The sequence below is a fragment of the Enhydra lutris genome, unplaced genomic scaffold, assembly GCF_002288905.1.
Source record: "Enhydra lutris kenyoni isolate GAN:26980312 unplaced genomic scaffold, ASM228890v2 scaffoldscaffold10, whole genome shotgun sequence".
NCBI lineage: Eukaryota > Metazoa > Chordata > Mammalia > Carnivora > Mustelidae > Enhydra > Enhydra lutris.
The window spans coordinates 41,111,904-41,127,127 of NW_019154094.1; the positions used below are offsets into that span (position 1 = coordinate 41,111,904).

Here is a 15,224-nt window from a genome sequence, read left to right on the forward strand (position 1 = left end):
CACTCAGTGTTTTTAGCTGCAAGATGGGAATGGTCCTATTTGCCCTGATTCCCTGGAAGGGAGGTGGAGGGTCAGGCAAGACAGGGACTGGCAAAATAAACAACAGAGGATATGGCTTGGGAATAATAATAGAAGTTATAAGAGAAATAACTAACGTGGCCTGAGTGCTTGCTACCTGTCAGGCGCTGTGCGAGGACATACATATTTTCTCATCTGACCTTCACAGTGGCTCTGAAGCGGTCTCCAGGCAAAGGTGCAGCCACATGAGTTGGGCAGGAAAGGCTGGTGAGCTGCATGGGCTCTGGGTTGGGTTCTAATCCTGGCTCAGCCTCTTATCTGCTCTGGAACTCCAAGCATGGATTTTCACTTCTCCCAGCTTCGGTGTCTGATCTATGAATTAGACATGTGATGTCACCTACTTCATGGGATCATTGTACAAGGGCTACATGGGGGTAAGTTCTTAGCATCGAGCCTGGCTAAGTGATGTTAGCAACTAGGATTAATTATATATTCACTTTACAGATTTGCAGATTGGGAAGCAGAAGCTCAAAGGAGTTAAGTAACTTGCTTGGGGTCACACAGGTGGTAAGTGCTGGAGATGAGGTTTGAAACTTGTTTTGCTGGACTTCAGAGCCAAACCTTACAGCTTCTTGGACTAGGTGTCAGGACATCTGCATTCCAGCTTCAGTTGCCCACGGGGAAATTTGGGACAAGTCCCTTCCTAATTCTGGGTCTCAGAGTAAAGTGAGGGGGCTGGACCAGAGGGTCTCTAAGACCTGTGAGTCCATGGAGATGATGCCCATACAAACTACACTAGAAATACTCAAGTAGGTTGTTTTTCTGTTTTTGCTTTTTAAGAATGAAAGGTGCTAGCTAATTGGGAGGTCTCTAGATTAGTATAGACTAGGAAGCTGGGGGCAGCTGCAGAAGTAGCTCAGTATGCTGGAGGAAGCGACAGAGCACTGGTGTTGGCCATGGGACAGAGAGGGGGCCAACTCCTACCTCTTGCTGCCACAAGAACAGGAAAGTAGAACATAGGGATAGTCCTGTCCTGAGGATCTTATTAATTCATATTCACCCATCCACTGCCCACATACTCATCTAGTCATCCACTCATCCACTCATCCATTCAACCATCCACCCATCCATCCATCTACCCATCCATCACCCATCCATCCATCTCCCTACCTAAAGCTCATCTCATTGATTATATATCCATACATTTATTCACTGATCAATTCACTTACCTCACCCACCCAACCTGTACTTCCCAGGAGCTATGCCTGGGGGAACAGAGATGACTCAAATGTGTTTCTCCCTCTCAACGAGCCCACGTTGTCTATGTCAGAGAATAAGAAGACATGGGAGAGTCAGTGCTCTCACAGAGGAGGAAACACAGCCTTGTCTGATTTTCTCAGACCAGGTTCATTTCCTTACCAAAGTTGATGGATAGGAGGTGTGGGGAGGACACTGTCTGCCTTTACCTGCCTTGTGTGCTTTAGGAAGTGCTATTGTCTAGATTTCCTAGCCTGGTTTGGAGGGTGGCTGGACTTCCACTCTGGACTACGTAGCCCCTGATTTTTCTCAGGAGTCCTCTGGGCCTGGGAGGACAGTCCCTCAGAGAACCTTTGTCCTATATGGCTGGCAGTCCCTGGCTGTGAATCTGGACCCCAGGCCTTCTTTTCCGAGACCACCTTATGCTAAAGGTGCTGCAGGACTGGTCTCAGTGACCGAGAGCCCGGTCTGGCACCCTACTCAACAGCTGGCTTTGGAATATCTATCAGTTGGCTTTGTCCCTAGTTGGCTGCGTGACTCTGGGTAAGATCATTTTCCTCTGAAGCTCTGATGCTTCTGCTAATTATTGTTAGCCTCAGCATTGCTATAGATGGATTCCCCTTTCAAAGGGTGATCTTGTTGCTGAATAATGACAACACTAACCATACATGGTGCTGAATACGAGCCAGGCATTGTGCGAAGCACTTTTCACCTACTAACTCATTTCATCCTCACAAAAATCCTATCATTTCCCCCAGGAAACTGAGGCACAGAGAGGTTAAAGAACTTGTTTGCATTCTTATAGCTACACAGGGATTTGAACCCAGGCTGCCTGGCTCCAGAGGATGAGTTTAACTACCTTGTCATACCAGGGGACTCTGCTGTCCCTTCTACATGGAGGACCATCAGACCCCAGCAAGGACAGCCATGTGGCTAGGGGGTTTTCAGTAAAGATCCGGATAGAAGAGGTACAGGAGTCCTGGAATGCTAGGGTTCAAAGCACATCAGGCAACACTGGCGCCTGAGAGGTAAGTGACTTAGCCTGATTACAAACCACGGATTCCAATTCCTGGGTCCCTGACCTCTCCAGTCTCAGCAGCTATACCTCCCCAGGTAGACGGACTGACCCCTGTCCTTTAAGCCACATGGACCCGACCAACATCTGGAAATGAGATTCTAGCTTTGCCTCCAGTGCCATGCAACACATCTAATTGAGATGTCTCCTCAGCTCTCCTGGAAGACCCCAAAAGAGTTTTTTTTTTTTTTTTTTAATGTGATTACATAACCTACATCTCAATCCAAGCCCACCTGGCAGGGCTGTGCCCCTGCGGCCACCCCATCCTCCGAAGCCTGCTCTGGGAATTGCCCTGCTCCCCTCTCTGCCACATCTGCAGGACAAGATCGTTAACAGCATCTCGGTTATTTTAGGAAGGCCTAGGGAACAGAATAAAACACTGCTGAGTTCCCTTGATTCCCAAATTGGGGCGGGGGTGGGGTGAGAAGAAGACAAAACGTCATCATTTCTGGCATCACCCCAGGGGCTCTTGGTCACCCGTCCGTATGCGTCCTCCCGACCTACTTTCTCCTCTCCTCTGGGGGCCTCCCTCAGCCTGCAGTTCCGGGGTGATGTGGGTGGCTGTTCGGCCCTGGACAGTGCAGACCTTGCAGTCCCAGTGTCTGGAGGCAGAAGCTGCCTCCTCCCCTTTCTCCCACCAGCCCTCAGCCCCTTGCTGCTGAGTCACACTCTCCTCCCCATTTGGATAAACTCCTGGCGGCTCCCACAACCCAGCCTGACCATGATGCTTCAAGCTGGCTCTGGGACAGAAGGGAGAGGTCGGGGCTAGGGCACATTTGGGAGGCAAGGAAAAAAGCCCAGCCGCTCACCTAGATGCTCCCACTATAGATGTCCTATATCTGGCTGCCGACTGACCTTTGGATGGACAATTCCGTGTTTCTCTTCATCCAAATATTGGTTAATTACAAAAAGGCCATCTGTGCTTCTAAACCAAATAGGGATCACAGCATGATGAGTCTACACAGTTTAGCTGAGAGAGGAATATGAGAATTCTAACCGGAATTTGTGATACTGCTACTATTACTAACAACAACAATGTCATTGGTGGTAGATCCTTTCTGAAAATGGCCAAATTAGTTCCCTCTCTAAATCCATGCCCTTTGCAGTGTGATCTTGTAGTTCCTCCCATTAAGAGATGGAGTCTATTTCCCCATTCCCTGAATCTGCACTAGCCTCTTGGCTTGCCTTGGCCAACAGGATGCACCAAGATGACACTGTGAACCAGCCCAGACCAGCCTGCTGGAAGAGCTGGGACCACACGGAGCCAAGATGAACCATCCCAGCTGAGGCCATCCCAGCCCAGCCTACCGTGCTGCTGAGATCAGCAGAGCTGCCCACCTGAGCCACCACAGCTGCAGATGTGAGAGGGAGTCCCATGGACAGTGGAAGAGCCCACCCACAGAATTGTGCACTAAATACAGTTTGGTTTTGGAGCCACAAAGTTTTGGAGTCCAGTAGTCCCTGCTTATTTTTGGGGGATATGTTCCAAGACCCCCAGGGGATGCCCAAATCTGTGGATCTTACCGAACCCTATATATACTATGTTTTGTCCTAGACATGTATCTTCGTGATAAAGTTTAATTTATAAATTAGGCACGGTAAGAGATTAACAACTGATTAAGAACTGATAATAAAATAGAACAATTATTACAATATACTGTAGTAAAAGTTATGCGAATGTGGTCACTCTCTAGATATCTTACTGTATTGTACTCACCCTTCTCGTGCTGCTGTGAGATGATAAAGTGCCTATGTGCTGAGCTGAAGTGCAGAAGGATACAGCCTGTGCCATAAATCACAAGGCTACTCTTGACCTTCGGACGATATGTCAGAAGGAGGTTCGGCTGCTATGGGCTGAGGCTGACCACCCGTAACTGAAAGGGGAACTACTGTAGTTATGTAGCAAAAGCCAACTAGTAGTATGTGTTTTGTTTTTGCAAGGAGGACAATGACAGGATCTAAAAAATGCAATTAACATTTTGGGGGGCTCATATAAACATCATTGCTAAATCAAAAAGAAACAAGTTGCTTGCTATATGACCACCCCAAATACATCAGCAGGATTCAAAAATAGGAAACACATCATTCAATCTGCCTGGTGTCTCTGTGTCACCCCGCGGACCTTGGTTCCTCCAGTGGAGACTGCACCACTCACCAGAATCTTGGTGGTGTAGGCGCTGTTGATGGCAATGGCATTGACGAGCAGCTCCAAGGTCTTGGCGTTGATAGAGCTGGGGTCAGGGATCTCCTTGTAGTGGACATCGCCGACGTAGGCCTGCACAACTGTCATGCGATTGGTGGTCAGCGTGCCCGTCTTGTCCGAGCAGATGGCGGTGGCATTGCCCATGGTCTCACAGGCATCCAGGTGGCGTACCAGATTGTTGTCTTTCATCATTTTCTGGGGGCAGGGGCAGGTGAGAGGGCGACAGTGAGGAGAGGGAGCTGGGGGGCCAGGGAGTGGGTTGTAGTCACTGGGAAAGCATGCAGTAAGAGGTGCAGAGCTGCTGCCATCTGCCCTGTGGTTTCCCACATGTGCAAAGATGTGGAATTGGAGATCTGTGTATGTGCAGCCTTTTAATTCGCTTTCCTTATTAAACCACTTAAAAGATCTGATTAATTGACCTTTTTTTTTTTTTTTTTTTAGGATCTGTATTCCTTATGGAAAAGATAGGAAAAAGGGTGATAAATTAATGTTGGGTCTTTTAAAATGACCTCAAATATTTTTCTCTTATACCCTAACAGAAGTAGCCATCCTTTATTTGGTTAGGGGTTTTTGTTGTTGTTGTTGTTTTTTCTAAATCTTTTGCTGGTGCCTGGTTTTCATTGTCATTTTTGGTCCCACCAAAAATAAATAAATTTAGGATACATAAATGTGTTTATAGACATAGGACAGTATCTGGAAAAAATGTCAAAATATTAGGGTTATTATTTCTGCATGGTAGAATGACAGGAGATTTTTACTGCCTTCTTTTAAAAAAATTTATAGATTCTAAAAAAAAAACTACAGATTTTTTTTCTGCATCGCATATATATTATACCTCGTATAACAAAAGTCACAAATTTCTTTTCAATATACAAACACAAAAAAGAAAACAAATCCATCTTCATGCCATCACCCAGAACGGATACATCTTATGTATAGACATCTTTTCTTCTTAAATTTATAGCAAAAATGGAATCCCACCATACTTATTATTATGAATTTTCTGGTATTCGCGTCCTCTCTGTCTTCCCAGCTTCACTCCTAGCTTCTTTGAGGTTCTCAAGCAAACTCATGCAAATGAAGTAATTCTCAAGCAAGTGTCATGCTTAAGATAGACCCTGCAGACCCAGTTACCCTATCTGGCAAGGGGGGGACAAGAGAAGCTGCTAGAGGCTGAATCAGACAAAGTTCTCGTCTGTTCCTAGTAATCTGGTTTCCTTTGTTCTTGCTCCCCATCCTAACTCTTCATAAAAAAGGTAAAAAAAGAGCGCCATTAGAATAGTTTTAATAGTAGTTCATGTTACGAAGAAATGAGGATTGGTAGAATTATATGCTATTGCAATCTTCTTATAACCTGCGATAATAGTAACACCTCATGTATGTTGAATGCAGGAGCAGTAGCAATAGGAATTTGCCACATGCTGTACGGCTGGCGAAGTTCTTCCTGGTTCATTTTCTAGTCTGATGGTATAGGAGGCCTGTGAAACCTTTGGGGATGGCGATCCTCCACGTTGGCCAATGGAAAAGCCACAGCCAAGTGATCTGACCAGGATCACATACCTAATATGGGTTAATGCTGAGACTGGAGCCCGGCTCTGTTTAACTTCACAGCCTGGGTCATTCCATCGGGCCCCTGCCCATCTGTACTGCCGGAACAGGGTTCGTCTGTTGGGCTTAAGAATGAATATATAGGTGGCTGCTCTGCCCTGGAAGTGTGGCTGGTCTGACGTGAAATGCGCTGTACGTGTAAAAATATGTGTTGGTTTTTGAAGACTTATTAGGAAAACGGCAATGAAAGACATCTCACTAGCTATTTGTATATCGATTATATGTTGGATTGCTAACATAATATGTTTGGACATAAAGGTGAACTAAATGATATTACTAAAGGTGAAGTAAATTATATTATTAAAATTAACGTCACCTCTTTCTTTTTACTCTTTCCTTCAAACATGGCCGTGAGGGAATTTAAAAATCACACATACGGCTCACGTTGCATCTCTGAGTCATCTCTGTTCTTTCGATAACGGCTCCCAGGGTGGGTATGCCAGGCTCAGAGAGGGGAGAGTTTGCCTCTCCTGGGTTGGGGCTGTACTCAGTTTATCAAGTGACTATAAAAGTAACATGACCTAAGACAGCTGAAGGTACCAGATGCCAGAGATGCGAATGGCAGAAGGTGCAGAGACCTAAAAAGGTCTGTATGTGGTCACCCCAAACTACCTCTGTGTGACTTTCAAGACACCCTGAGCTCGGCTGGGTGGCTGTGGGGGTCCCCTCTCATGGCTTAATGAGAATCACCATCTTTGGGCCCCAAAGCCCCAAGCAGTATTGTGTTGTAACCCGTTTGGTCTTTGGTCTGTGAGATGGAGTTTCTTCAAGAACCCTAAAACAAGGAGGTGATAAGGGCCATATCCTTTACCCAGAGCTGCCACTTTCTGGCATCTGCCTGGAGATCTCTTTTCTGTATGAAATTACATCGGCAAGCCCAGTCCAAATTCCAAGTTGGAAACTGACGCCGCCGTGCCCTCTGGCAGCTCTGCCAATGTCTCAGAGCCAATGCCTTGTTTATAAACATGCCCAGGGCTCCATCCTTGTAGGGACATCCTGACGTTGGGGCACTGGGGACCAGGAGTGCAGAGCCCTGGCCTCCAAGGTGGGAAAACCATGCGGCCAACGGCAGAGAATGAGGCCCCAAGCTTGAGGTACCCACTGAGATGCGCAGCCCAGTGTTCGGACTCCATGGTCGGCCTTGGCCTGGGAGCAGGGGGCGGCAGGGCTCTGCCATCTGGGGAGCACTAGGAACACCCACCCCACCCCCCGACCCAAGTATCCACAGTCAGCTTTCATGGACTTACCACCCTTCATGAAACTGCTTTTAAAACCTCTTCCCTTTTCAGCCCATCCCCGGAGTGGAGGGGGTTTCCTTAAATCAGATTTCTTTTGGCTTTAGGCTCATCTCTTCCCAACTTCAGGGAGCAACCTCTGAGACAAGTTGCAGAAGTATCACAGCTTCCATGGGACTTTGACCTCAGACTTCTCCTTACATTTGGTGTGATGGGGTTGGGTTTGGGTCTGCTTTTTATGGTGTTTTTTTTTTTTTCTTTTTTAAAGTGGAGTTGATGATCAATGTTTAAAAATCTAGAGAGCTTATATTAAGTCCAGCTTTCTGGCTTCTCTGGAAAAAATGTGAAGAGTGGGCAATGCAGGGGGGCTGCATCTGCAAGGCAACACTTGGCTGGGGTGAATGATGGCTGTCGCTGGAGCCAGGGTGTGGCCCTCTGGGCTGCTATAGGCCTCCCTGAGGACATGTGAGCTCTGGGTTCCCACATATGTCTCATCTCCCAGCTTCCAGGGTGCTCCCTTCCTTCTTCTTAGCTCTACTCACGGCCCCAGCGCTTGCCCCACAGGCCACCCCCAGAGCCCTGGCTGGGGGCAGCTGATCCGAGCTGTGCCGGCCGGTCCTCTCCTTCTCACCTTCACCGAGTAGGCCAGTGAGATGGTGACGGCCAGAGGGAGCCCCTCTGGCACGGCGACCACCAGCACTGTCACACCGATGATGAAGAACTTGACAAAGTACTGCACGTAGACGGGTGTGCACTCGGGTAGCCACGGCTTCTTGTTGACCACGAAGGTGTCCACGGTGAAGTAGAGCACCAGGATGATGACTGTGATGGCTGACATCACCAGACCTGTAACACGGGTTGGGGGGCAGATCTGCTCAGGGGCTCTTCTGAGGGTGGGGGCCCTGGGAAGTGAGATGGGGACCAAACACTTGGCTAGGCGGACCCTAACCCACATCTCATAGCTTTATGGCCTGGGGCATGTCCTTGAGCCTTACAGAGCCTCAGTCTCCTCCTCTGTGCAATGGGGATGCATGCTTATTTCACGCGGTTTTGCAAAGATCAAAAGTGATGGATGCATGTAAAGCCCCTTGCACAGTGCCCGACACCTTGCGGGTGATCAGGAAATATGTGCTGAGACCATGGGAATCAGTTTGAACTCCCTGCATAGTTCTCACACACATTCACGTGTGGTTAGTACCATTTATCAACTCACCCGCCCAGGCACCTAGTAGCTCCTAATTCAGGAACAAGGGACACAGTCCTAGAGAGGACAGACTCCCTGCCCTTGAGAAGCTGAGACTTCAGAGGGGGAGGCAGACAAGAAGCAAAAAGCTCATGAACAAGATCGTCCACGTAGGGATAATGGTGTGTAGAACTGCAGGATGATGTGACAGAGAGCCACACAGGCTGCCGGTAAGAAAACAACCCACGTGTCCATCGGCAGACCAATGGATCAAGAAAACATGGCACAGACACACAGCAGAGTATGACTCAGCCTTAAAAAAGAAGGAAGTCCTGCCACTTGCAACCCCATGGATGAGCCTGGAGGACATGATGCTAGATGAGAGAAGGCAGACACGGAAGGGCTTACATGAGGAATAGAAATAGTCAAACTCATAGAAGCAGAGAGTGGAAGGTTGGTTGCCAGGGGCTGTGGGGAGGGGGAGAGAGAGGGTTGTTTTTCAGTGGGTATAGAGTTTCAGTTATGCAAGATAAAGAAGTTCTAGAGCTCTGCTTCACACCACGGGGCCAACAGTGAACAATATGGTATTGTGAACTTCAAAACCGGGTAAGAGGCTAGATTTCTTCTTCAGTGTTCTGACCCCAAACAAAGGAAAACAGAAAAACCCAGGAAAGAACACAGGAATTTTGGGAGTTGGGGGATATGTTTCATACCTTGCTTGTGGTGATGGCATCATGGGTGTACGCCCATGTCCAAATTCATCAAGATGTACATTACATGTGTGTAATTTTTTGCATATTGATTGTACTTCAATCAAGCTTCAAAAAAGAAAACAGAACAACACGGGCTGGTGGGGAGGGACTGTTTTAGCGAGGGTGTTCAGGGAAGACTTCCTGGAGGAGGTGATACTTGAGTAGATGGGGAATGATGAGAAGGATCAGCCAGAGGGTGACGTGCAGAAAGAGTGTTTTGGATGGAGGAAAGAGCAGGGAGCCCTCTTTCAGCTGAGGACACTGAGGTCAGTGAGGGAAGGGACCTGTCCAAGGTCACAGGCCCGAGAACACTACAGAGTTAGGAGATGTGGGTGGCTATCTGCTCGGATCCCCTGAGACCCCCTGGCCCGTTCGGGGAGCTGTAGGCACTGTGCAGGTGCTGCAGAGGCTTTGCACAGCTGCAGACTCTGCCAGAGGAAGTCCACACTTCAGAGAGCACTGTCTCCTGTCAGGACATATCTGGGACGGCACCCCACCCCAATCTGATGGCCAGTATTCAATGGCTCAGGTGGAGGGTCCAACAGCCCAGACCCCTTGCTGCGAGACCAGACAGACCCTGCAGAGGTAGGCAGAGATGGGGATTTCTCCAGGAAGTATCTGGCTTTTTCCGTGGCCCTATTGAGTCTCTTACCCTTTACAGGTCTCACCGGAGAGCACCCTTGCCCCTAAAAATCCTGCACCGATCCACCTCAGACTCTGCTTCAGGGAATTCAGCCCAAGAGGGAAGCAGAGGTGGGATGTGAACCTAGAAGTGTTTGACCCCGAACTCCATTCTTGGCAAGGCTGAGGAGGGGGAGGGGGGTGAGCAAGGGCTTTGAAGGCTGTGGGTGGTTCTCATCGCTCCTTTCCCTGCCCCCCAGTGGCGGTACTGTGGCTCTGCGGAGTCTGCTGTATGCCAAGGCTGGAGGAAATCCCTGGGCCCATCGCTCCCCCGCTCCCATCTCCAGCTGTGGGACTTCAGAGCGGACTCTATCCCCATCTGACAGTCGCAGGGGCGGGAAGCCAAGCTCCCAGCAGCCGGGAGCTATCACCAGGCCCCTAGTTTAAATATAGACAGCCAAGCCTGTAATTTGCCTCCCTTCTCCACGCTGTGGTGCCTATAATTAGAGCCGGGAGACAGCCAGGTGGGGAGGCCTTGGTGTTTGCGTGTCCTCATGCGGGTTGAGAGGCCAAGGCCATGTCAGAGGGGCAGGGCTGGCCTTGCAGCTGAGCTCAGCTTCCTGGGCTGGAGGGGCCACCACCAGCCATCACCTGGAGCTCCCAGCTTGGTGGGGATCAGGCTTGTGCTGAGGCTCAGATAGGAGGCTTCTCACTGGGCTCCTAGCATGGCCCTCAACCTCTTCAATCTTTCCTTTGCACGGCAGCTGGGGTCGGGGGGCCAGTCAAGAGCCCTAATCCAGCCCCCACTCTGCAGATGAGGCAACTGAGAGCCAGCTCGGGGCGGGGCCCTGGGCTGGGGTCCCTCTGTGTACCCCACGTCCCCTTGTGCACCGTCCACGGCGGCCGCACGCTTACCTGCCTTGCCGATCTGCACAGCCAGCTTGGTGAGCTTGCCCTGCAGCACGGATTTCTCCTTCTTGTGCATGTTGGCCTTTTTTTTGTCATCAGCGTCGCCGCCCTCCGCACTCTTGAGGGGCTGCATCTCCATGGCGGCGGCCCCATCCTGCTGTTTGGCTGTAGGGGGCAGAGTATGCACATACACGCACACACGCACACACATGCACGCACACACGCACACGCGCACACAGCCAGGTCAGCCTGCAGGGTGGGCATACTGGCACCCACCCTGCTTGCCCAGGGGAGTGTGCTGAGACACTCACTCCCTTGTCTGGACCCCTGCATGGCTGGCACAGACACCCTGTGATACGGGGTCTGCTTCTTCCAGCTGGAGACCATAGTCCCAGGGCCAGGGACTGCCTTGGACCTGGAATCCAAGTGTGAATAGGGAGTGACACAGTTCTTGGGTTCCCAGCAGGTGTAGGCTGGGGTCCCCACTGGGCCTGAAGAAGCCCAGAGATCCTTCCCCAAATGGCCCCTCAGCTTTTGCCACATTTAGACAAGACAGATAGCCTTGGCCTTCCCCAGGGGGTTCTTGAGTATGTTGTTGGGATATTAATAGTCACCAGAGAAGAGGGACACAAAGGGGGCTTAAAAGATAAAAGAAAGTGTCCTTATCCTTGGGTGCCAAGCCTCCTCTTCCTTCGGTGAAGGACTGACTGGTGGGTCTGGGGCCTTATCCCTTAGCCCCTCAGGATTCCAAAGAACCAGCTTCAAGTCTTCAGCAAAATGGGTAGCCTAGCTCAAAGGCTGGGGAAGAGCTGGCTCACAGGTGGCCCCTGTCCTCATGGGTGATGTCTCCATTGGGCCTGACACCATGTGAATCACAGCCATCCCCTCCCCGACCCCTCCCCCCCAATGCCAGGCACCTGCAGGCACAGACCTGTCTGCTTCTAGCCTGGCTCTCAGAGCCAGTGGGGGAGGGGCAGCAGGGACCCCAGAAGCCGGTGAATACAAAAGGGTTACCTTTGCTCTGGCTGGCGTCCACATTGCCATCCTGCATTTTACCTACACGACAAAGAATTTTAACAGACAACAGAGAACAGACAACACACGTCGATCATCACAGACGCAACAGGGCCACCGACATTCATGTCACAGATGGAGGAAGGGCCGGGCCGACTCCGTCCCTCCACACGGGGACGCTGGGGTGGCCTGAGACAAGAAGAAACCTGGCCACTGCACTAGCTGCAGGCTCTGTCCTGATTCTCTGGGGGCTTGGAGAGAGAGCTTCAGTGGGAGTTATTTCAGCCCTGAGGGTACTGAGTAAGTGACTGCTTTTGAGGGTAAAAGGGACCAGAGCTGACTGGCAGGAAGCAGAGAGGTCCTCAGGTCCCCAGTGATTAATTTGGTCAGTGCTTTGGTGGGCTGAGAGGAGGCAAAGGAAATGAAAGACACACACACACACACACACACACACACACACACACACACACATTCTAGAAAGGGGAGGACTTTGGTCAATGTGTTCCTTAGTTCCTGGCTCCAGGAGTGATGTATGTAGAATTTTGCTTTCTCCTTGTCCATCTGGAGGAGTGTGAAGCCACAGCAAGGACAACCCCCCGCCCAGCTCCACTGAGAGTGACACATGCCAAGGTTGAGCAAGAGCTCCCTAGTAGTAGGCTTTGAGGGGCCCCAAGCACTGCCCCCGCTGGGAAGTTGCCAACCCCTCCCTCCACTTGGGTGTATGCTCTTTATTCTGAGGCTGACCAGCCTGGGCCCTAGCAGACAGGCAAGTAGGGCTGGTGGGCTCCCCCGGGTGCCCCCCTGCCCTGGCCCTGCACGCCAGTGCTGGGGAAAGGGCTGAGTCTGGGGCTGCTCACCTCCTAATCAGGGTGGCCTGGGAGTACCCCCAGCCTGCTCCAGTCTCGGCCAGAGTCTTGTGGGCTGGGTTTGCAGCGTGGGCCGTACTGGCAGCCCCTCGTTGGCAGCTGAGACACCTGCCTTTACCGCTGGCACTACAGAGAGGAGGTTTCCTCCTGTCCCCTTGGCCTGTCCTCTGAGCTCACTCAGAGCTCTGCCCACAGGCCTCGCTACCTTGGGAGGAGTCTGCGGAGGTCAGCCGCCCTTGGCCATTTGCTGTGAAGGTGATTCTCACAGCTCACGTTCTGTGAGAACCCACCACGTGCCAGGTGCATACAGAACCTCCATGATTTCATCTAACCCACATCACATCCCTACAAGGGCACTCCTGCCCTGCACCCACTTCCAGATGACAACCTGAGGCTCAGAGAGACAGATGACCTGCCCGGGTCCCCGGGGTTAACGGAGAGCTGGCCCCATCTATGTTTCCACCCCAGCTGAGGAGAAGACAGCTAGCTCTCAGCTCCTCTGAACCCAGAGCAGGGTCATCAAGGTGGTTGTGTGCCCCTGTTTGGACATGAACTAGCTGTGTGGCTTTACCTCTCCCAGTCTCAACATCCACCTCTGTAAAATAGGGAAGCAACATTCAGCTTCTGGAGCACCTGACAGTGGCCTTAGTCATAACCACTTGCCCATTTAGCATTCTGCAGTTTGTAGGGTTCCTCTCTTGCCCATCTCCCCAATACCCTGTGGGCGGGATGGGAGGGAGTCTAAGCACTCCCATTTTACAGATGAGAAAACTGAGGCCAAGAGAGGTTCAGAGACAGCTCTCATTTCTGGAGTGTCCTGATGATAACCCTGTGGCTACCTTACTGGTTCCACAACACTGTCCTCACCCACACCAGATCACGCTGAAAGTGACTCGGAGGGGAGAAGTGGCTTTCCTGGATCCCAGCCCCGTGCTACCTCTCCAGGGGAAATGTTGGGCTGTTCCCACTGCCTCTCACGGCAAATGGTCAGGGACCCACCCTGGGGGCGGAAAGAGAAGGCCCCCATTGCTCTATTGCAAAGTTCTTTTTGCTGGATTAAAAACAAAACAGAAAAAAACTTTTTAGAGCCAACAGGAATGAACTACAATAATTATCTTTCTTTTTAAAAATAATTTTACTAACTGGGCTAAAGGGCATGGGAGGACTCCTCTTCCATACTTGGTTCTAGAAGACACAAAGGGGCCTTATTTGCATTGCATATTATCAAATGCAATAGCCCATGTGTGCGCCCATTAACCAAGCTAGCAATTTCCTCTTTTATTTCCACAGTGATCACGTGGCCAGAAAGATAATCACCAGTGCATATGTTCAAGGGAGGGAGCAGTGTTGTGGGGGTGCTTCTGCGCACATGGCCTGGTTTCTCAGAAGCCAAGGGCTTTTCTCAGCCAAAGTGGAGCTCGCCTGGCCCCTGGAACTATGGGGGGACAGCCAGACCTGGCTCCGTGCATGACCCGGGAGAGGGGGCTGTTGCAGGGAAGCTGGGGTGGGGAACTTGGGCGGAGACTCGGAGACCCCCCCACCCCACATCTGATGCAGACACAGCTTTGACAAATAGGTCTGTTATGGGCCATGGGTGTGAAAAGTGTGTGTGTGGAGGCTCGATGGTGAGGTGACCTGATAAACAAGCTTTGGGGAGACAGAGCACTAATGAGGTGAACTGGGAGATGTTACTTCTCTTGCCTGTGCTTCCATCTCTTCCTCTGTGACATGTGACAATGTCGACCAAAGTGATGCTTAGGAAAAGCATCACCAAGTGCCCTGTTAATGTCTGGAGTTCAGAGTGGTGTATTTACTAACCGTGATTACAAGCAACGTATTGAACAGTGGTATGTTAATCAGTGTAAATGAAATAATAAAATGATAATGGCCATCATAATGGCTCCAAGATGAATGGAACACACCCGCTTTCAGCTGGGAGGGGGCTTGGTGGGGGTGGGCTCAGAGGGACTACTGCCAGGTAAGTGTGTTTTCTATAGCCAATCATCCTGATTTGGCTCAGAGGAAGGAAGAAAAGGAATGGTTAATTCTCTCATTGACCAAGGCTCAGCCAGGCACCTCTCAACCTTTAATACACTCTGGTCTGGAGCCTGGAAAGCTCATTAGATGAGATCAGGCACATTCAGTGTGGTATGGCCCTAGACTGGAGAGTTTATATGAATGCAGATTTTAGTTCAGTGGGTCTGGGGTTGGGCCTGAGATTCTGCATTTCCAACAGGCTCCTAGGAGATGTCCAGGCTTCTGGTCCTCTGGTTACATTTTGAGTAGCAATGGCTTAGAGTACTATTTCCCTAAATATATTACAGAGACAAACCAATCCCACAAGATTCAGCCAGAAAATGTCCTGCAGCCACATCAGCCTGGGAAGCCCTCCATGGCTAACTTTCCACTATATACCAGCATATTCAAGGCTCTGAGAAGTCCTGCAATAAGGAAGAGACCAATTCTGTCCCATGGTTCTTAAA

At 50.4% G+C, this 15,224-nt stretch overlaps 1 protein-coding gene across 4 annotated transcripts in view; it reads right to left on the reverse strand.

Annotated features, from left to right (window-relative positions):
• The window catches only part of LOC111144054 (ATPase plasma membrane Ca2+ transporting 2), a 112,797-nt gene that overhangs the window by 34,852 nt on the left and 62,721 nt on the right, over window positions 1–15,224 (reverse strand). For 3 of the 4 annotated variants that reach the window (XM_022498138.1, XM_022498136.1, XM_022498137.1), the window contains 4 exons: window positions 11,876–11,917; window positions 10,868–11,026; window positions 8,028–8,242; window positions 4,506–4,748 (listed from right to left, as the gene is read on the reverse strand). In XM_022498138.1, the coding sequence (XP_022353846.1) occupies window positions 4,506–4,748; window positions 8,028–8,242; window positions 10,868–11,026; window positions 11,876–11,917 (659 nt within the window). The remainder of the gene's footprint in view (window positions 1–4,505; window positions 4,749–8,027; window positions 8,243–10,867; window positions 11,027–11,875; window positions 11,918–15,224) is intronic. The other variant, XM_022498139.1, reaches the window with a different exon arrangement.